General features: G+C 30.0%; 4 protein-coding genes across 4 annotated transcripts; 2 read left to right on the top strand and 2 right to left on the bottom strand.

Moving 5' to 3' along the window:
- The first annotated feature begins 630 nt into the window (after positions 1–630).
- Positions 631–2,419, top strand: LOC107890505 (probable xyloglucan galactosyltransferase GT15). Its single transcript, XM_016814968.2, has one exon. It carries the CDS (start codon positions 821–823, stop codon positions 2,270–2,272), a length of 1,452 nt encoding a protein of 483 aa, XP_016670457.1. The 5' UTR covers positions 631–820; the 3' UTR covers positions 2,273–2,419.
- A 78-nt stretch (positions 2,420–2,497) lies between these two features.
- Positions 2,498–3,922, bottom strand: LOC107892434 (protein STRICTOSIDINE SYNTHASE-LIKE 10). The gene is made up of 3 exons (XM_016817517.2): positions 3,637–3,922; positions 3,270–3,539; positions 2,498–3,176 (listed from the first exon to the last, which is right to left on the bottom strand). The coding sequence occupies exons 1-3, from the start codon at positions 3,894–3,896 to the stop codon at positions 2,663–2,665; spliced, it is 1,044 nt and encodes a 347-aa protein (XP_016673006.2). The 5' UTR covers positions 3,897–3,922; the 3' UTR covers positions 2,498–2,662.
- A 751-nt stretch (positions 3,923–4,673) lies between these two features.
- LOC107890504 (heat stress transcription factor A-5-like) lies at positions 4,674–7,027 on the top strand. The gene is made up of 2 exons (NM_001326772.2): positions 4,674–4,994; positions 5,602–7,027. Exons 1-2 carry the CDS (start codon positions 4,749–4,751, stop codon positions 6,787–6,789), a joined length of 1,434 nt encoding a protein of 477 aa, NP_001313701.2. The 5' UTR covers positions 4,674–4,748; the 3' UTR covers positions 6,790–7,027.
- Positions 7,028–9,760: 2,733 nt separating this feature from the next.
- On the bottom strand, positions 9,761–12,179 carry LOC121220998 (adenosylhomocysteinase). Its single transcript, XM_041101269.1, has 2 exons — positions 11,247–12,179; positions 9,761–10,799 (listed from the first exon to the last, which is right to left on the bottom strand). Exons 1-2 carry the CDS (start codon positions 11,955–11,957, stop codon positions 10,053–10,055), a joined length of 1,458 nt encoding a protein of 485 aa, XP_040957203.1. The 5' UTR covers positions 11,958–12,179; the 3' UTR covers positions 9,761–10,052.
- Between the last annotated feature and the right edge of the window lie 9,960 nt (positions 12,180–22,139).

Below are 22,139 nucleotides of genomic sequence, written 5' to 3'. Positions count from 1 at the left end.
TCCAAGTTATCGCTATCATAGGCATACATGTTAATAATTTGCTACACATGTTTTAAATGTGCCTAATGTTATATGTGACCTAGGTTAGATTAACGGAAGGACTTGATGGATACAACACTAATACCTCGAGATTTATAAAACATTTTGAAGATTAAGGACTAATTTAGAATATGTACTATAGCTTGAGGACTTTTTGTGGAATTAACTCGACAGCTTAAAGACCACATGGTTTGAACTTTGAACTTAGCCGTCGCCCACCGCCACTGACTTTCGTCCCGAACACTTTTTCTACCACTTTTTTTGTGTTTTTAAACGCTCTATAATATAACAAAATATTAAAAAAAACAAATATAATTAAAAGAAAAGTCTTTAGACTTTAGTAACAATTAACATATTCTTTCATCAATAAATGTCCAAAAAAATAAATTTGACAATTGTAGTGTTCAGATTGCTTTAATGTATTTTTTAATATTAGTTTTTTAAAATATTTTGTATTATAAAAATTTAATTTCTTTTATATTATTTTATTCTTCAATTTTCTTTTCTGCTAAATACTTTTTTCCAACGACCTTTGAAAAATGAACAATTACTTGGTCAACCAGTCCTTTTTTGCTTTCCAGCCCGGGTAAGCTCAAAATAAAAAATCATTTTTCTTGATTCATGAATCATCCCTAGCTTTTACATGCATTTGCCCATTGAAAATCTTTTCCCCCCATCATCAAGTCAGCCATTTTCAATATCTTATGATAGCTTGAAAGTTCATGAACACGCTCTCATCCATTCATTCACTTATTTCTTTTTCTTTTTCCTTTAATCTGCAATGAAACTCCATGTATTGATATCAGAGTTTTGTGCAGGAAATCCCACCAAGAATATCAAATGGAAGAATCAACCGAAAAGAAAGTATTGCAGCAATCACTTCTGTTTTGTTCTATTTTTCCCCGTTGTTTTGTTCTTCATGTTACTCTGTTTTAATCATCTCTTCTTTGAGAACATTAAAGGGTTCGTTTATTTTCACGGAAAATCAACTGGTTCTGTAACTTATTTTCCTGGAAAGTTGAACGAAACCGAAGATTCATGCTTGGGTCGATACATTTATATCCATGATCTTCCCGAGAGATTCAATGAAGATGTGATCAAAGATTGTCAGTTGATTACAAGATCAACTGATAAATACAGTATGTGCAAATCTTTGGAAAATTCGGGTTTAGGCCCCGGGATTGAAGCTTTAAATGATTCGGATTTATGGAAGAATAGTTGGTTTTCTACGAATCAGTTCATGTTGGAGGTTATTTTTCATAATCGAATGAAGAAATACGACTGTTTAACCGACGATTCGGCTCTTGCTTCCGCCGTTTTCGTGCCGTACTATTCTGGTTTGGATCTTCGTCGATATTTGTGGAGATTCAATACGTCGATGAGAGATTTGTCGGGGATCGATTTGGTTGCTTGGCTTGCAAGAAAGCCTGAATGGAAAAGGAATTCGGGTATGGATCATTTCTTGATTTCAGGTCGGATTGCTCGAGATTTTCGACGAAAATCGAACCGGAAATCGGACTGGGGCAGCAACTTCAGGCTTTTGCCGGAGTCGGAAAACATAACAATGTTGACAATCGAAACAGGGTACTCAAAAAACGACGTTGCGGTACCGTATCCGACGTATTTCCATCCTGCAAATGATTTCCAAGTTCATCAATGGCAAGAATTCCTCAGAAAACAAAACAGACCTTACTTATTCTCGTTCGCAGGTGCTCGAAGATCAAGACAAAAAGGATCAATCCGTGCCGAGATTATCGACCAATGCCAAGCTTCAAACAAGTTATGCAACTTCATGGATTGTAGTTTGTTCAATCAATGCGACGATCCACTTAACTTAATGAGCCTATTTCGAAGTTCAGTCTTCTGTTTGCAACCTCCGGGTGATTCGTTAACCCGAAGATCAACATTCGATTCGATATTATCGGGTTGTATCCCAGTTTTCTTCCATCCAGGGAGTGCTTATACACAATATGTATGGCATTTACCAAAGGATCACAACAGATATTCAGTGTTCATTTCATCAAAGGATTTACGAGTTGGAAAAGTTACAATCAACCAAACATTGCTTCAAGTTTCGAAGGATGAACAATTGGCAATGAGAGAAGAAGTTATAAAATTGATTCCAGGGATCGTTTATGGTGATCCTAGGTCTAGGTTAGAGACCATAGATGATGCATTTGATTTAGCAATCAATGGAATTCTGAAAAGAATAAAAGTTTTAACAAAAAATTGACACAGGGACCATCCTGAAAAGTACAGGGGTTATTTATGCTATTCTACCTTTTCTTTTTTTTTCAAAAGTTGTAAACTATTGTGAAGATTCTTTTATTTATGAAACCCAAATGAGGACAGCTGGTCCAATATTATATTTTTTTTCCTAGCTAATTGTTACATTCATTTAAATATAAGTAAAGTCAATTTACTTTGGTCTTCAGTTTCTGTCATTCATGCCACTTTCTTTCTCTAATGCAATACTTTATTATTAAGAGATCACATCATAATAAATTTAAAATAAATATATGATAAAAAGCTGTAATCCTAAAATGTATTAACATCTCCTTTCCTAAATTTAGCAAAAAAATAAACCTAAATTGTAATTATTGAAAAAATTTTAAAATCGATCCTAATAGTCATTTAGGATGCTGACATAAGGTTTAGTGACAGAACCTATATATAATCTATGGTTATACTCTTTAACTTCATTAATAGAGTTGAAGATCATTCCATTGTGTCCATCTAAACGTTTCAGAACTGTGCCTTCTTCATTATACTTGATACCGATCGGATCTGGAGCATCCGATTGAATACTTTCCAATCTTCCGCTATTTAAAGCCACCCAAAAGTCACCGTCTTTATTTCTCTTGATGTTATCCGGCACCCTAGGTAATACGGCAAATACTTCTGGGTCAGCAAATGCTTTTGACATGTTTTTAGCTTTTGCTCCACTCTCGAGATTAAATTTCAAAATTCGCATTCTAGTTGATTCGGCCACTAAAAGGAATGAATTGTTCTTACTCAAGGCGACCCCATTAGGAAAAACTAAACCTTTATATATCACAGATACTTCTTTGGTGTAAGGATTGTACTTTAGCAGCCTTCCTATTTGATCGAGGGACCTTAACAAAGAATCAACGTTCCTACACAATCATAAAAATAATTTAATTAATATAAAATAAAATTTGTAAAACAAATTTAATTAATAATGATAAACATAGAATATATAAAATTACCTTCTTTGAATGACGGTACTACTATCAGTAAAATAGACCATTCCGGTCTTAGTATCAATATCTAATCCATTTGTGAATTTAAACGGAACTCCTTCAGCTGAAGTAGCAAGTTTTTCAGCCACGCCAGCATAAGGTCCTACTACTAAAAGACCATGGTACGAATCGGCAATGTAAAGATGACATGTTTCAATGTGGAATTTTAAACCTAATGGCCTTCCACATATTGGTTCAAGATTCGGATCTGTTGAGCCGTCGCATATTTTCCTTATCCTAATCCAATAAAATAAACAAAAAAAATAAAATTCATCAAAACTGAGTTATGAAAATAAAAACTGAAAGGACTAATATGAATAATTTATAAATGCACCTAAATGAAGAAGGGACAGCAAACTCTTTCCAACCGAATTTCGATCCTTCCCATTTAAGTATTCTTCCATCGGATACTCCAACATAAGGACCTTCGCCTTTACAATCAAAAGCTATACTTTCAGGCCTGATGCCTTGAGTGATATTAATTTGATTATAATTTCTAAACATAGATTCATTGTAATTCACTTGTTGATATGATAGTACGATATTAACAGAGAAAAATAAGAGGAAAAAAGAGAAGAATGAAAAAGATTTCATTGTTGAAGAAACGAATAACAATCAACTTCAACGAAATCTAATTATGTAAGATATAATAAAAGTGAGACGGAATATGTATATATATATATAGTAATTAAGAGAAATAAAATCGAATTTTAATTCAAATCCAACTTTAAATGCATTAAAATTTATCCGGGAATGTTTATTATTCAATATTATATAAAATAAAAGAGTTGAAATTCATGTATGACTATAATTATTAATCTATATTATAATTTAACCACTACATAAATTTATGTTTGCTACTCATAATTTTATTTATTTGAATATAAAAGCATATTTTATCTAAAAAAATTAACGTTTATTTTATCTAACCACTTATTCGACACTTAAAATTAAATTAAAAATTAGAAAACAAGTCTTATTGGAGTTTAATTCTAAATCTATATTTAATTAAAGCCACTCAAATCATTATGAAAGAGAAATTCGAAAAATCACAAAAATTGAAAAATTATAAAAATTAAAAATTAAGATAATATATAAGGTTGAGGGTTAATTGTTTAAAATCATGATCAAATTGATACGATATGTAAAATTTAAGGACTAAATTTATTATTATAAGATGAAAATAAACTCGATTAATTGGTTGATCATTTGAAAAATATAAAAGTTGAGTGATTAAAAAGAAATTCAAGCATAGTTGAATGGCCTGCAATCTAATTTAACCAATGAGTTATTCTGAGTAGAGTTCAAACAAATTTTTAATATTAAATAAATGTATTCGTTTTCTTTAAACTTCGTCGAATATAACAGTCGAAAAGGTCGACGCTTTCTCCCATTGACTCAATTTTCCGCAAACTCGTTTTTGTTTTTTCAACCAAAAAATTCTTGATGGCCTCAACATTACCCTCGGCATCGGCCGCCGGAAGCGGAGGAGGGGGCGGCTGTGGTGTTGCACCTTTTCTTTTGAAGACATACGACATGGTGGACGACTCTGCGACCGACGACATAGTGTCATGGAGCTCCAACAATAAGAGCTTTGTTGTTTGGAACCCTCCTGAATTCGCTCGTCTTTTGCTTCCCACTTATTTCAAGCACAATAACTTCTCCAGTTTCATCAGGCAGCTTAATACTTATGTGGGTTTCCTTTGCTTTAGGTTTTTTTTTCTGGGTTTATTTATTGTTTGATTGATTTATCTTTGACTGAATTCTTTAATAATTCTGAGAAATTATAGGTTTTTCTTACGTTTTAATTTCATTTATTTCATGGGTTTTCATCCATTTTTTTTGTTCTTCCCTGAAATTTGATTAAACAAGTTTGATTTCAATCTGACTGTGAATTAGTCTTCTATTGGCATTCATGAGGTGAATTGTATGAAAGTTTTAGGGTTATTTTCTTAGTCAATGACCTATAGAAGTGAATCAATCTAGTGAAGAACATTTGGGGATTGTAGTAATTCTTTTTATGTTGTTTTAGATTTTCATTTTTCATTGATGTCCTTTTGTTATAAGAACTGATTCTTCACCAAGGGAATGTGCTTTACTTTGCTTAGTAGGTAATTATGTTACTCGGACTCGGTTGTGTGTGTCGGACAAGGGTATCTATCCGTTGGTCTGACACCTGTATGTTCATTTTTTTCTTAGATTTTCATGTATTTAGAGAGTCCTTGGAGGATTATATCGTATACCTATCTCCAGGTGTGCCTAAGCATGATCTGAGTGCATATGAATGTTTTGGTAACAGGGATTCCGTAAGATCGATCCTGAACGATGGGAATTTGCTAATGAAGATTTTGTGAAAGGTCAAAAGCATCTTCTTAAGAACATCCACCGGAAAAAGCCCATTCACAGCCACAGTAATCCTCAGGGTTCTTTCGTAGATCCCGAAAGAGCTGGATTCGAAGAAGAAATCGAGAGGCTTTCACGTGAGAAAACTGCACTTGAGGCTAATGTTTTGAGGTTTAGAGAAGAACGATCGGCTGCTAAGCATCAGATCGAAGAGCTGACACTGCGAGCTGATCAAATGGAGCAGAGGCAGGAAACTTTGTTTAACTTCTTAGACAAGGCTGTTCAAGACCCTGCTTTCGTTGAGCATCTCGTTCATAAGATTGAATCAATGGAATCATTGGATGTTGCAGCGTATAATAAGAAAAGAAGACTGCCTCAAATTGACCGAATCGAGCCAGTCGGAGAAATTTGTCTTTTGGACAACAACAACAACAACAGTAGCTCTAGAGCCGAGTTTGGAAACATTTTCCACCAAGATTTCGCAGACAAGCTAAGACTGGAATTATCACCAGCTGTTTCAGATATTCACGTGGTTTCTCAAAGCACACAAAGTTCCGATGAAGATGGAGTGAGTCCACGGATAAGGATATCTGAAGGAGAACCAAAGGATGCTTATATGAGATCCGAGGGCCTCTTATTTGCACCTGAAAGATTAGACCTTTCGGAATCAAGCAGATCTTTTACTCTGCAACAGAGATTAAACTCCAATGACGAACCCGATAATCATATCTCCTGTCTGTTGAATCTAACTCTGGCATCTTCTTCATCACAAGTCAATAGAAGTCCGAGCTTAACTATGATGTCCCAACTCGGTCAAGAAATCGGAAAAGACCCTAAGTCAAGGTCTAATGCCAACTCTAAAGACTCTGATGCCAGAGCTTACGGAAACAGCAGAAACATGATCAATGGGGAAGCAACATTATCTTCGCCAAAAGAAGACCTTAATTCAAATCAAAAGCCTGCAACTCCACCAGTTAGAGTGAATGATGTATTTTGGGAACGGTTCCTAACAGAAAGACCCGATTCCTCCGACGATGAAGAGTCCAATTCTGACCATCAAGCAAACCCGTACAAAGAAGAAGACAAAAGCTCGACCTACGGACTAGCAAGGAATGCCAAGAACATGGAGCAGCTTAGTCTTTGAGCTGCAAAGTTGTCTCTTTTCCATAAATCCAGTGACAAAAGTCTACAAGGGTCTCTCTTACTCCTTTTCCTGCTTTATGATACAATTTTGAATAACACAATGTTGAAATCCAGCTGCTTAGTTGAATGTTAAAACTGGATGTTAATCTGAGAGTTCATCTCATACATTTTGGGGTTTAGCTTCCTTTTGTTAGATCAGTCTTGAGATTGTTTCTGTTTGATTCATTGTTAGTTGATGTGAGAATGTTAGATTCATATAACATATTTCCTCATGTATGTTTCATATTCATTCTACTATTCATGTTGTAGGTGTTTACTTTTTCAATCCAAAGCTGGCCCTAAACCCCAAATCTTTTCTTAGCCCAAACTCGAAAAAATGTTCTCATCAAATTAATCGATTGAAATGAAAGTATATAAATTTAATATTTTTCTTTGACATGAAAACCATAAAAATGAAAAAAAGTAAACCACTCATTTTCATTCCATTTTCTAATGATAAAAAGATTAGCAGCCACCAACCGCAATTATGGAAAATATCTCAAATATAAATTATTAAAACAAATAAAACAAAACCTACCCCGCCAACTTCTTTTTCTCCAAAAATTTTTAGAAAAAATCTGTTGAAATAGCATTTTTCACATAATATGTGAGAACTTTTCCTATCCACCAACCACGTTTACATTCGATTCTTTTTAGTATATGATTGCACGTTTAAATTATACGTGAGTTGAGGTTTAAGTGCGTTGAATGTATTATCTTCCTACTTATAAGTTGGAGAAGAACTATAAATAATTCTAGGTATTATATCAAAAAGAACAAATATAATTAAAAAAAATTGTATAAAGATGCATCGCATTAAAAAAAAAAGAAACTGAATGTATGCCAATCAATTTAAACTCCTTTAATATTATAATACATTTTAAAAAAATTGTATATGATATTTAAAATTGAAGTTTTTTAAAAAATAAAAAAAATTAAATGCTTAAATTAGGACTCAATTTTTTAGGTTGTTCATATAAAAATAAAATATTTCAAAATGATTATATAAGGACTTAACATTTACAAAAGTGTTTAAAATATAGTTTTCCGCACACTTTAAATAATATTTAACTTAGTTGTTATGTGTTATATTGTAAGCATATCAATATTTACCTAATTTTTATTATACACTGGGTTGAAATGCACAAAAAAAATTATTTGAGTATTTTTGTAAAATGTTACGTTTTTATATGACCATTTTGAAATATTTGACTCTTATGTAAACAACTTTTAAAAGATTTACCCTTTTAACACGTGGATAACATGAAATTTTGTCGCTTGTCATACAATTATTTTATATAATAAATTATATATATTTATTTACTTTGAAAAACTAACTGATTATTCGATTTACCTTTTAATTCCATATATTGTGCTCACTTTTTTAAATCAATTTACATTTCTTTTTTCCAAATATTTCATAATAATGAAAATTTGATAATAATAATAATAATACTAATAAATTTTTAAATTCAACATATTGACCCAACAAATGCTGAATTTAATAAGATATCAAAACAAGAAAAATTGTATTTGAAATCAATGGTAAACATAATATTTTTGTTAATTAATAATTCCTATAAACTATGACTTGAAAAATGCAGAGAATCATATAATATAGAAAATATGTTTAGTTTTAATTATCTCTTTATATAAACTATAAATGAATGGTTACTTTTTTCCTTAATTAAGTTGAAATTTTAAAATTATCGTAGTTGGAAATCAAATATTACATTCGGCTCAAAAAAGATTAATCTTAAATCGTAAAACAGATGAATACATTTGTGGTTATATCAATTTATTTTTTAAAAGATTTATGCTTTGGTTTATTATGTTAATTTTTATGATAAGAATTCCATTTTTTTAAAAGATTACATGTATTTGATCGCATACAGGGAATGGGCATATGATCTGTTGCTGATACAGTTCGTTGGTCGAGACCTGCTGCGGGTCAGCTTAAGTGCAACGTTAACGTTGTGGTGTCTAAAGAAGGAAATGTGTCGGGCTAGGGAGCTGTTATTCAAAACGTTGATAGCAACTTTGTTTGATATACTTCGGGCGATCCTAGCCCCTCATATGGCGGAGGTTGTGGCAGTTAGGGAAGCTCTTAGTTGGTTATGAAATAAATGGGTTGAGGATGTCGAGATTGTGGTGGATTCTTTTCGGATTTATCTTCTAATACAGCTGGTGAGGTAGACATAGACCGAGTGCATGGGATAAAATCTGTTAGCTTGGGTTTTAGTTTGTTTACCTATTTACTTACTACTATCTAATATTTCTTTTTTAGCATCTTATCTTTCCCTTCAAAAATATTTTTTTAACTTCCCTTTTTATATATTTGCTTTTAATTTTTTACAGTATACATATGAAGTTTTAGGGTTATGAGCACAAAGTTAGAATCTTACTCGTGAAATTTTTAAATTGAACTGTTAATATACCTATGAAGTTTTGGGGTTTTGAGCACTAAGTTAGAATCATGTACTATTTAATGAAAAAAAAAAGTTAAAAGAATTGCCGTATATATCATCATATACATCAATCAAATTTCCACCCATAAATATTTCATTTATAATTATTGACTTCAATGAAGCAGTGATTAAAACTTTTGTCATGCCACCTATTTGATAGGAATTCAAATCATATGACCCATTCCCTACCCCCTAATATTGTATAAGAGTACTTCAACTTTTTAATCTAAAAAGACGATGTATATACATATATTTCTCTATATAGGATAATATTTGATGCCTTATACACCTTTAGTGCATCACAATTTGTCACATCATTAATGAGCAAAATATTATAAAATTGAGATTTTCTAATAAATACTTAAATTATTAATAGATTCATACCTACACATTATATTGATTATTTGTATTAAATTCTAGTGAACATCTCATATGTTGGTATTGAAGTATATAAAATGAAATTGCTTTAAAAAAAGCAATGCAGCAAAACAAGACTGCATTATGGCAAATACTATATATTCTTCCACACATCCCTCAAAACACTTTTATTTCAAACCATTTGGTCATCTTCAAACAAGAAGAGACCAAATCCCACATCATTTTCCCATCCCCAGACACTTTCCCATCACCCAAACACAAAAAAGAACTCTAAAAATAAAACAAAAACCTAACCATCATGAAATTTCAGTAAAACAAGAAACAATCAAACCATCCGGATGCTTTTTCTTTCTCGATAAAAACTCATTAACTGTCCCCCTCAGTACCTGTAATGAGGAGGCTTGTAAGGACCTTCAACAGGCACACTAATGTAATCAGCTTGATCTTTAGTGAGCTTAGTGAGCTTAGCTCCGAGCTTGCCGAGGTGAAGTGCAGCAACTTTCTCGTCGAGGTGCTTTGGCAATACGTAAACCTTCTTCTCATATTTTCCAGTTGCCTTCTCCTTCCATAGCTCGAGCTGGGCAATCACCTGGTTAGTGAACGAGCAGGACATGACAAAACTTGGGTGTCCAGTGGCACATCCCAAGTTCATCAGACGTCCTTCAGCCAACACAATGATGCCAGTTTTGGTTTCAGGGAAGACCCACCTATCGGTTTGAGGCTTAATGGTGATGCGTTTAACACCAGGATAGGTCTCAAGACCGAGCATATCGATTTCATTGTCAAAGTGACCAATGTTGCAAACAATGGCATTGTTCTTCATCTTCCTCATGTGATCAACCATGATGATGTCCTTGTTACCGGTTGTGGTGACGAAGATATCAGCCTCGGAGACAACGTCTTCTAGGGTCAAAACCTGAAGTCCTTCCATAAGAGCCTGAAGGGCACAGATGGGATCAATCTCAGTAACAATGACACGAGCACCGGCTTGCTTCAAGGCAGCAGCACAACCCTTTCCAACATCACCATAACCACAGACAACGGCGACCTTGCCGGCAATCATCACATCAGTAGCTCTCATCAAACCATCGGGAAGTGAGTGACGGCATCCATACAAGTTATCGAACTGTTCCAAGAGATCAAATAATAAAAGCAAATTACATCAATATACACAAATGGTTATTAAAACCACAATTCAATCACTCAAGCAAAGCCTGTTAAAGATTAAATATATAACACTATATCTCCGTACCCATTTTCAGATATTAACAGATATACGCATTTTATTTCCTATATTAAGATTATATCTCTATATCCATGTCAGAAAATATGTTATTGAAGCAAAATTTTACATTGCAATAAACAAGTATGTGCATATAGAGATCATAGAATAAGCTCCCAATTTCAGATCAATCAAAAGATAAGTAACAACTAGAACAGAAGAATCAAACACTAGATCTGAAGAAATTTACACAAAAACAAGAAACCCGTTCATCAGATCTGCATATGAAAGAAGAGATCTATATCACAATATATAATAAAAAATAAAAAATAAAAAGCTGAAGAATAATACCTTGCTCTTAGTAACAGAGTCATTGACATTAATGGCAGGGAACAACAAGGTACCGTTGGCCTGCATCTGATAAAGCCTCTTAACTCCAGTTGTAGTTTCTTCAGAAACACCTACCAATCTCTCCTTCATCCTTCTATACTTCTTGGGATCTGCTTTCAACCCATCTCTGATAATGGTTAAAACAATCTGAAACTCAGCGTTATCAGTCGAAGCCGGATCTGGGAGTTGACCAGTTTTCTCATAAACTTCCTCAGCTTTAACACCTTCGTGGATCAACAAAGTAGCATCACCACCATCATCGACGATCAGATCAGGTCCACCAGTAGGACCCCAATCAAGGGCTCTCTCAGTACACCACCAGTATTCCTGGAGGGTCTCCCCTTTCCAAGCGAAAACAGCGGCGGAGTCACGAGCGATGGCAGCGGCAGCGTGGTCTTGGGTAGAGAAAATGTTGCAAGAGCACCAACGGACTTCAGCTCCGAGGGCGGTAAGGGTTTCAATAAGAACGGCGGTTTGGATGGTCATGTGAAGAGAACCAGTAATTTTGGCTCCTTTGAAAGGTTGGGCAGGGCCGAACTCGGTTCTACAAGCCATTAAACCAGGCATTTCAACCTCAGCTAACTCGATCTCGAGACGACCGAAGTCAGCCTGAGACATGTCTTTGACCTTGTACTCACGGCCGGCGGCGGTTTTCTCGACGGAGAGAGCCATGGCGGAGAGAAATTAAGTAAAAGAGGGGAAGAAACACTGATACACTCTCTCCCTTGAAATGAGGAATTGAAGAGTGGGAAGTGGCGAGGAATTCGTGAAGGAGTAAGGATGGTATATATAAACGAAGAAGGTGAAATCAAACGGTCCAGATTTAGTGGTGAGGTTGGTGGATCTCATCTCCTCTAGGACTTAGATAATTGATAAATCCCATAATGTTCGTATATCTTTTGATTTTTTTTAATTGTTTATATATATATATATATATTCCTCTTTTATATATGTATTAAGAAAAATATGATTGGTACAAAAATGCATTTTTTATTTAAATATAAAATTTTAATTTTAAAAATAAAATAAAAAATATAAATATAATTCATGTGTTGAGTTCGTGATGAAATTAAATATGACACTAATAAATTTTATATTTTTTCAAGTCTGGCCCCAACTTAAAATTTTACTTAAATACATTTATATTTGAAAATGATTAACTCAGGTCCGTTTTAGATCCACCCTTTTATTGATTTAAAAAAAATATTTACATTATTTTTAATTTAATATTTCATAATTTTATGTTATTTCATTTATTAAAATTTTATTTATAGAGGCTTCATAACTCTTTTTTTTTATTTTTACATTATAGTATTATATATAATATATTTTAGTTTTTATGTGTTATAAATTATAATATATATAAATAACATAACATAATATATTATATTATAAACATAAAAAAAGGATCAAGCAAGGCTCGAGTCTTGAATATTTTAACTCGAGCTAATCTATACCTTAAATAGTCCTATTTTTTACTCAAGCCTATTTTTTGTGTAACAGTCAATTTTCAGTGGTGAGGGTAACGGCGGTTTTAAAACTTTGTTTCAATAAACTGAGTTCGTAAATATTAATATTTATTATTACGAGGTTAATATAGAAATATATTAAAGTTTGGTCCGATAATTTGGTTGAATTGGTAGTTAATTAAGTATAAGGACTAAATTATAAAAATTTATCATAATAAATTTTTAAATGCTAAAAGACTAGATGAGCAATTACACCATTTTAATTGCTTATTCATCATGCTCAAGGCTTATTAATTAAAGGTTAATTAATTTAATTTGATTAATTAAAATAAAACAACAACCATAAGACAAAATTAAAAGAAAAATAAGTCATATTTTCCACATCTTCCTCACCGTAGAAAAAAGAAAAGAAAAATAAGTCTTGGTATGTCAAAATGTGTTAATATGTTGTCATGAATCAAAAAAGATAGATATGGCACTATTAACAATGTCAAATAGAGTTACGAGTATAGTTGATATGTCATAAGGCCCGCTTGATAGGAAAGAGGTTTTAGTGCTAGGTGCTTGTTATTTTGCAATAGTTCTTTAATTCCATGAGGGTTGAGAATGTACCGCAAGCTCAAATTCACTAAGGGTATGAGTGTATTCTAGTGTGGTTAGTGGATTCGACACACTTATGTCCTACTAACACTTCGGTGCATATACTAGTGTGTTGGTGGTTCGATCCGTGTATCCCTCTTCAAATTTGAATTAATTAATAAGAGTTAAATTAATAAAGTAAATGTGTTATATATATATATATATGCTAATTGAGTAAACTTATAAATAAGTATTGAGTTGAATCATGAGAAGGTGGGTCGATATTACGAACTTCGATTGTATTAAACTAATTCCTCAAAGGTGTTTTATAAGTGAAATAACATGTTAATTCGAGTATTAGTGATGTGGTTATAAAGTAAAGTTATTTTGGTGTTATACTTTTAAGTATTTTTATATATAAGTGAATTTTTCCTTCATCTTAATATTTACTTATTGAATTCAAATCATATTAGTATCACTTAATATTCAACATATGATTTATTTATTTTTCGTGCATTAATTTTGTACGAATTTTGTAGATTTCTCTAAAATATTTAAGATTTATCAGTTCGGACCAATTTTATACTCGTTTTATATGTATAGAATTATGGCATGTACAAAGGTTGTTCTTTATAGCCTAATATCTATTTTGATGTTTTGGGAAATGAATTTTAATCCTTGATTATTAGATATATATGCATGATTATATATGTTTGATTATGCATTTTACTTTGTCCATTATTGATGAATTGGATTGTGTTTTAACGTGTTTTTATATGCTAAATTGGTAAGTTTGTGTTGGCATGAAATTTAGGTAAATTAGGTGTGATTTGGTTGAGTTTTGAATGCTTTTATATTTGTATTTTAGGTCATTTTATTAAGAGTTTTGAGACCGTAAAAACATGTCTCAAGATTTTAAGAACAAATTTACCATTTAGTGCAACAGATTGCGTAAGGTCTTGAGATAGAATAACGTTTGTCTCAAGACAAGAACACATCAAAAACTAAAATTTGTTCCAAGTCTCGAGACAAGAACCCCTCGTCTCGAGACAGTCAAACATCGAAGCTAAATTAAGAAAATATGGGAGGTTAGTCTTGAGACCAGTCTTGAGACTGGAAGGGCGTTGTCTCGAGACATGAATCTTAAGGTCTCAAGATATATCTACATTGAAACAAAAATACAAAAGAAGAAGAAGAGACATGTCTTGAGACATGGAGCTACTTGTCACAAGACACAATGTTGAACTTTATCAATAAGGGTTTAGATGCGAATCCTAACTACATCTATAATCTTGGATAACCCTTAAATATTTAGAATATGTTTATTGTGTATCCATTTAATTTATTTATATGATTGTTTGAGAATGTATGGGAATATAATTACTTGAATATCTCATAACATGTTATTTGTGGTGATTTAGACTGGAATTGTTTCGACAACGTAATGAAATGTTAAACATTCATATCCGGCAACCGGGTCGAGTGAGGGGTGTCACATGGAATTTGAACCCAAAACATCAAAAATATAATCTCTCAATTTTACCATTTCAATCAAAGCAATGTTTAACTTCCATATCAAATTTTAATAAATATATTACATAATTATTTTCACCCTAATCGTTAATGTGTTATAATTTAGTATTATATTTGAGACTCAATCATAAAGTTACTAAAAATTTATTGTTTTTAAAAAAACAATAAATATTATTTTGAGTACAATTTTATCTTTTTATATAAAATCTAAAAAAATACTTATAAATAATGGGATTAAAATAAAAAAATAATATAAATTTTAATCTCATATTTATTATTTCAACTAAAATAATATTTAACAATTTTGATCATGTTTATGTCTTATAATCATGCCATGTTAATATTGCCAAATATGGTCATAATAAAATGTTTATATTTGGTGCATATTGTATATATAGCAAGTGAATAAAAAATAGGCTTAAGGGTATAAAAAAGTCTTCAAATTTTTCAAAAAAAAAAAACAATTAAGCCACTATTTTTATTAAAAATTAGAAAAAAAATATAAAAAATTAAAATCTATAAACATTATTAAATGTAATAAAAAATCAAAAATCAAATATTAGAAATTAGAAATATATATATAAATTGTAAAATTTTATAAAATTCGTAAAAAATTATAAAATATATAGAAATATAAAAAAATTATAAAACTTTATAAAGTCGTAAGAAAATTATACAAAATGTAAAGAAATATAAATTCCATGAAAAAAATTATCGTACCAAAATAAGCATTTTATTATTTTTCTATCACTTTTATTTATTTTTATTTTTATTTTTATTTTTATTATAATTTTCCGTCACATGTCACGCTGTATTGTGACACGTGATGACTTTAACTGAAAAAAACTAGGGGTCTTTAATTTTTTTATGATTTTTATAAATTTTTGCATTTTTTTTACAATTTTTATTAAAAAATTCTATTTTTTAATAAATTTTAATTTTTATATTTTATTAAAATTTAATAATTTTTCTAAAATTTATTATATTTCTAATTTTTAATAAGAGCAGAGGCTTAATTGCTTTTTTGAAAAATTTTGAGGGTCTTTTTAATGCATTTTAAAAGTTCAAGTACCCAATTAAGTGGAAAAAGACAGGGGCTTAATTGCTTGTTTTGAAGAAGTTTGAGGGTTTTTTTTGATTCATTTTGAAAGTTAAATTGTTCAATTGAGTTCAAAAAAAAAAGAATGGGTTTAAATTCTTTTCTTAAAAAAACTTGAGGATTTTTTATACCATTAAACCTAAAAAATATTGCATCCTCAATTTTTTTTGAAAAAAAATAAATTTGTTGAAATAGTGTAATTAATAGTTACAACTGCACTTGACATTGTATATTTTTCTAACTTATTTTATTTAGGTATTGGCCCATCATTGAAGATGGGTTTATAATCGGGTCCCTTATTTCAAAGAGATTAGATCAGGTAACTCGAAAACATATCTTAAAAATTCTTAATTTATTTTAGATTTTATTAAGATATTCTCAACATCGTTATCACGGTTACTTTGATGGAGTAATTTATTGTAATTGATTTAATATGTTAGCAAGTTGAAACAACTTATATTAATGAGATTTGTATGCTTAAAATTTTGATTTACTATTGAATTTTTAATTTAGTTTTGAAAGACATTTATTGTAATGGATTTCGTATTGAGATTGTGAATGAGAAAAATATCATACGTGGTATGAATCATTCATACTATACTATGAATATCTACATATTTTTATTTTGAAAATGATATAGAAAGATTCAATTATTGAATTATATTGCGCATAATCTTAAAGATTTAATTTACTATTGAAACTTTTATTATTAAATATGCTAAAAGCTTGAAATTTCATTAGAGTTGTATGTGAAAATTTTTTTTTTGGTAGATCATAATAGCCTAAAGCGAAAATAAAAAATTACGTTAATTTCTCAATGCGTTATAAGTTGCAATGTTTTTAATTTTGTACATATGAATGCTAGAATAATGCTTTTGATAAGTTTTATATGAAAAATTGAATTGATTGTAATTATTTGTCATTATTCTCATAAAAAGTTGGAAGTAGATTATTTGATCAAAATATTTAATCATGTAGTATCCACTTGAATTGTGGAATGGTTTTAAGATAAATTTATTTAAAGCTTATTATAATTAAATGAATCTGAAACTGCAAGATTTAAAAGTACAAGCAAGTATAACTCAAATTGGTCCTATAAAGTTGGGGATTTGTCTAAATCAAAGTAGATAAATATAAAGGTGAGTTTATACATTCTTCTACTTATTTTTTCATATTTTTAATATTTTTAAAAATAAGTTGCAGTATATAAATATATGAAAATAACAATATTCAAAATAGTGGCGCAGTTTTCGTTGAAACCAAAAATAGGCTCAAGATCAGCCCCAGTTGTACTATTAGGGGTAGGTGATAGAACTTTTATTTATTTTTATATTTTATAATATTTTATGTTCGTAATTTTTAAGATCTTTGAATAATAATTACGTTATATTCATTTATTACATCTTAATTATTTTTTAGCATCATGTTTTTAAGACATAATCATATTATGTCTAATAGAAGCAACAATGAACAAAGCCATTGTCAACTCAATTCGTAAATAGATCTATGGATGAGTTACAATTAATAAACATTGGTTAAAATTTAAAACTCGAATGGTATTTATCTTGCGATCTCTGATAAAAGATAAATGTTTAATTAATATCGTACGACAAGATAACTAAAGTTTTAATATTTGACATTTTGATTATGCTCGAGGAGGTAGTAGGTAGGGACAAAGTTAAAATTCTTGTATTAAAAATGTTTAAGTTGAATTACTAATTTTTCAAAAGGATTTAAATTACAAAGTTTTCATGTTATCCAGTGGTTAAAAAGACTCAAATTGAATCTTTTAGTTTTGAGAAATGACTAAAAAGCAAATTACCCATTAAACCAAGGAAACCAAGGCTTACCTGTCCTCTTTGGCTATGCCCCTGTAGTAGGAATAGGTAGGACCCTTGACACTTTAAAATAGAAAATATCTCTTTAGACCCGTCTGTAATTTATAAAATTGTAATTTAATTCTCCTAATTTTTTATTTTTTTTTGCTTTGAGGACTACATCATCCCACCAACCCAAGGAGGATGCGATTCCAAGAAAAAGGGAAAAGGGCGGAGGTTGGTGGTTGAGTACTCGTCATTCAACAACTCCCCTTTGGGGTGAACACTTTTGTACGGCTGCCAACGGTTACCAACCCCCTAAATAGCGACATATTCAAGACATCAAAGCTACACCATTATCTGCCACACTAACTATAATACGATACGATACAATAAAATATGATATGAATATATCGTTGATGTATATTATTAGCTTATCATAAATTATTAAAATATAATTATGATACAAAAATATATAAATACGATATTAAATATACATGTTAAGTGTTCTCACTAAGACCAATGATGAGTTTGGATGAGCGGTGCATTTACCTACGGTTAGTGTAAAAGCAGCCGTGACAATGAGATTAGATATTGTAGCGTAAGACAAAAAGTAAGTTAAGCGTACCACACCGTACCGAATCGCCCATTCAAACTCACCGTAAAATAAAAATGACATGAATCCATCCGTCTATCCATGAAACATTAGTTAATTCAACCACTGGTTTAACTTAAAAAAAACTAATTAAAATAAAATTGAAAGAGAAACTCACAAATAAATGTACTAACTGAGATTCAAACATGAGTTTATAGTCTTTAAATTCTTAGGCCTTAATTATATCTACATAACCAACCTCTCACTTGGGTTGGTTGGACCTGAATCGAATTTAAATTAAATTGTTTTTAAATTTTAATTTTAAAATAATAGGTTTTGGATGGATAGACAAGGTTAAGTTAGGGCCTAATTTTGTTTAAAATCGAGTCTCGACTCAACCTGATTCATAAATACCTCTATATAAAAATAAAATAATATCAATAGGATTACGCTAAGATTGGGAATTGGGTATTTTGATAGAGACGAGGTGTTATTGGAGCCAATGCCCTTGGCCTCTCAAATTTTAAGAAAAATTTATTCAGCCTTCTACTTTAAAAATTTTAATTTGTCCCTAAATTTTTATATTAAGTGCGTCAAATATTTTTTGAAAATTTTAGCTAGACTTCTCAAAATTTCACTCAATATTCGTCATTGTATTTTGAGATAATAGATTAGAGTCTTCCTCTATATAAACCATGCACATTAATATAACCATAATCAACCATTACAAAGCACAATCGAAGTATATCCTAACAGATCACACACATAATAAAATTTAAACCAAAATAAATTACAAAATAAAAATCAAACTTACTATCTCAAAGTTGAAAAGATCTCAATCGTGGCATTAGACTAGAGTTTCATTAGCATATTATTGCAAGATAGTTAAAAAAAGATAATGATGAGTATACATAAATTATAAGCACCCAAAGAAAACATATATATATTTATATTAATATAAAATTTGAGGATTTATATTAAATCTACAAATAACTTTTACACTACCTAAATATGATATTAATATAGAGTTTTAATCTCGCAGATATTATTATTACAATAAGTTGAAGGATGTGAATTTGAATGCTCTTAAACTGTAATATATTTTATTTTAGGGATAATTAGACATTGTATTAAAAAAACAAAACTTTTAATAATTACACCGGATTATGAAACATTGGGTGGAAAACAAACAAATAAAGATAGAATTTTAATTAATAATTATTTCTTATAAATAATAAAATGCACACGTTTATTGATAAGAAAGTAAGCTTAATACATCATTTAGTATTCGAATTTGATATACTTTTTAATGTGGTGTTTATATATTTTTATCTATATGGTACATGTACCGGACAAAAGATGCTAACTTTTTATTGTATAATTTAGGTTTTAAGATTAATATGATGAAAGTTCATAATTAGTTAATAATATTAATAATAAACTTTCATTAAATTAATCCAAATTTTAAAAAAAAAACCAACATACTGTATTGAACAATTTCAACACAAAATTTATTTTATTAATAAAATCATGAAAATTCAATCTTAATAATATTAACAATTAACTTTCATCAAATCAATTTTAAAATCCGCATTAAACTCTAAAAAATTAACATTGTTATATTTAAATACTAAAAAATATTTTTTTGTCAAATATAAGTATCATATTGCATTAAAAATGTGTTAAATTTAAGTACCGAATGATGTATTAAACCTAGGAAACACGTGAAAATAGTTTATCGTACTTTATTTTTTAAATATAAAATTTATTTTTATTTACTAGAGATATCCATAGCTTATTGAAGCATGATTGGACGGTGGTAATTAAGCATGTCTATCGAGAAGGAAACAAGGATGCGGATGATATCTTAATTATCTTTTAATTAATATGTTAGAATTAATTATCTTAATTAGATATTGTTTTGAATACTAATACTTTGCATTAATTATATAAAGTAAAATTATATTATATATTAAATAGGTTTTAATTATGATTTGAAAATTTTCTATTATAATATTTGAATTTATAAGGTGACATATTTTAATTATATTCAGTAATTCAAGAAATATTATATTAGGTTAATTATTACAATTAAAAATATAATATTTAAAAAATAATTAAATATTATACGTGTAAAATCACATATAATGCATGTGACATTAGAAGCTAGTTTAGATCTAAAGTTTAAACTTGAGTATTGTATTTTTAAGTAGATTATTTTAAAGATTTTATATAAACTATTAAAAACATAAATAGCCTTCTAATATTATTTGTTTTCTTTAAAAACAACATAAACTACACCCAGTGTCACTAAACTATTAGTAAGTTTACATTTTAGTCACTCGACTTTAAAAAATTATAAAAATGGTCACTAAACTATTCAAAAGTTTTCATTCAAGTTATTGGGTTGTTAAGATTTTTTTTAAAGTTCGGCTAGCGAGTTCTAAGCAACGATTCAATTATCGATACGATAGATCAATACCCATCGATGAGTAAATGAACATACCTTAGAGCCAAGTTGATCTAATTGTCAATGTCAGAGATCAAAGAAGAAAGATGTTCAGATTTTGTTTTGTAGATTCGTGACATTTAAAGTTGTTTCATGAAATAAAAAACTTAATTGTATAAGAGAAAAAGAATAAGAGCATTCTATTGGTGCAAATGGTGCAAATAACGAAGGCATGCAATAATAATTTTAATAGTCTAGTGACTTGAAGAAAAACGTTAGAATAATTCAAGAATCATTTTGTAACCTTTTGAAATTGGATGACCAAAACGTAAACTTACTAACAACTTAGTAATGTTGCGTGCAATTTACCCTTATAATGGTATTTTAGATTATTTTTTTTCAACTAAGATGGTGTATGATTGACCCATTGCACTAATTCAGCTAAAAACCTTATATCTAGTATATATTAGGCCTGATCATGAGTCAGACCACTCACTTAGGTCTGGAGGCCCACTCAAAAAAAGGAGGGTTTGGATAAAAATATAATCCTGAAAAATGGACAAAAAATAATGTATGTTTTTTAAATGGATCGGGCATCGGGTAGGATTTTTTTGCCCGAGCCCAACCTAACCTGGTCCGAATCAACCTAAATTTTCTTTTTTGTTGTTGTTTTATTGTCCTTTCGCTATTATATTGCTACTATTTTGTTTGGATATTATATAACTCTTATTGTTAAATTTGCTACTATTTTAGAGACATTTGTTTGTTAAGTTGTAATTATCTTAGTGTTATTTGAGTATAATTTTTTTTTAAAATGTAATTTCAATTTGTTGGGAAACGTTGATTTTAATGTATTATATTTTTTAAAATTTGTTTTTATATAAAAATAATCTAAAAAATTTTAATACAAACAGATCGGATCAGATTTAGATAAAATTTTAGACCTATTTTTTGAATACTCAAACCTAAATTCTGTATTGACTCGAGCCATGATCAAGTTTAGTATACAAAAATAAGATAATACCATCCATAAATAAATTATTGATATAAGCTGTTGGCCTATATCAATTGATGCCTATTATAATGTCATTCACATATCAATATAGATATTTTTCATTTTTTCTTTTTGAAGGAAGATGTGGTCCATTCGTATTATTATTATTGAAGCATTTTCAACAAAAAGAATTATATATATATCCATGAAACCTGATTGAAGATACAGTATGCACAGATGTGCCTACTCTGCATCTTACACCTGTTCCCTTTACTTTTGTGCTTTTCGAGTGGGACATGAAGAGAAAACAAATAGACAC

The sequence above is a fragment of the Gossypium hirsutum genome, chromosome D09 (assembly GCF_007990345.1).
Source record: "Gossypium hirsutum isolate 1008001.06 chromosome D09, Gossypium_hirsutum_v2.1, whole genome shotgun sequence".
Taxonomy (NCBI): Eukaryota; Viridiplantae; Streptophyta; class Magnoliopsida; order Malvales; family Malvaceae; genus Gossypium; species Gossypium hirsutum.
Note: the sequence above shows the minus strand (reverse complement) of the source record. Positions and strands in the feature narration are given on the sequence as shown.

What these genes read in the sequence shown, in the direction of transcription:
- LOC107890505 (XM_016814968.2), top strand. Translation starts at nt 821, where the DNA reads ATGAAACTCCATGTATTGATATCAGAGTTTTGTGCAGGAAATCCCACC.
- LOC107892434 (XM_016817517.2), bottom strand. Translation starts at nt 3,896, where the DNA reads ATGAAATCTTTTTCATTCTTCTCTTTTTTCCTCTTATTTTTCTCTGTT. An exon ending in GCTGTCCCTTCTTCATTTAG is followed by an intron (nt 3,540 to 3,636) that starts GTGCATTTATAA and finishes TTATTGGATTAG; the next exon opens with GATAAGGAAAATATGCGACG. An exon ending in AGTACCGTCATTCAAAGAAG is followed by an intron (nt 3,177 to 3,269) that starts GTAATTTTATAT and finishes ATGATTGTGTAG; the next exon opens with GAACGTTGATTCTTTGTTAA.
- LOC107890504 (NM_001326772.2), top strand. Translation starts at nt 4,749, where the DNA reads ATGGCCTCAACATTACCCTCGGCATCGGCCGCCGGAAGCGGAGGAGGG. An exon ending in TCAGGCAGCTTAATACTTAT is followed by an intron (nt 4,995 to 5,601) that starts GTGGGTTTCCTT and finishes TTTTGGTAACAG; the next exon opens with GGATTCCGTAAGATCGATCC.
- LOC121220998 (XM_041101269.1), bottom strand. Translation starts at nt 11,957, where the DNA reads ATGGCTCTCTCCGTCGAGAAAACCGCCGCCGGCCGTGAGTACAAGGTC. An exon ending in ACTCTGTTACTAAGAGCAAG is followed by an intron (nt 10,800 to 11,246) that starts GTATTATTCTTC and finishes CTCTTGGAACAG; the next exon opens with TTCGATAACTTGTATGGATG.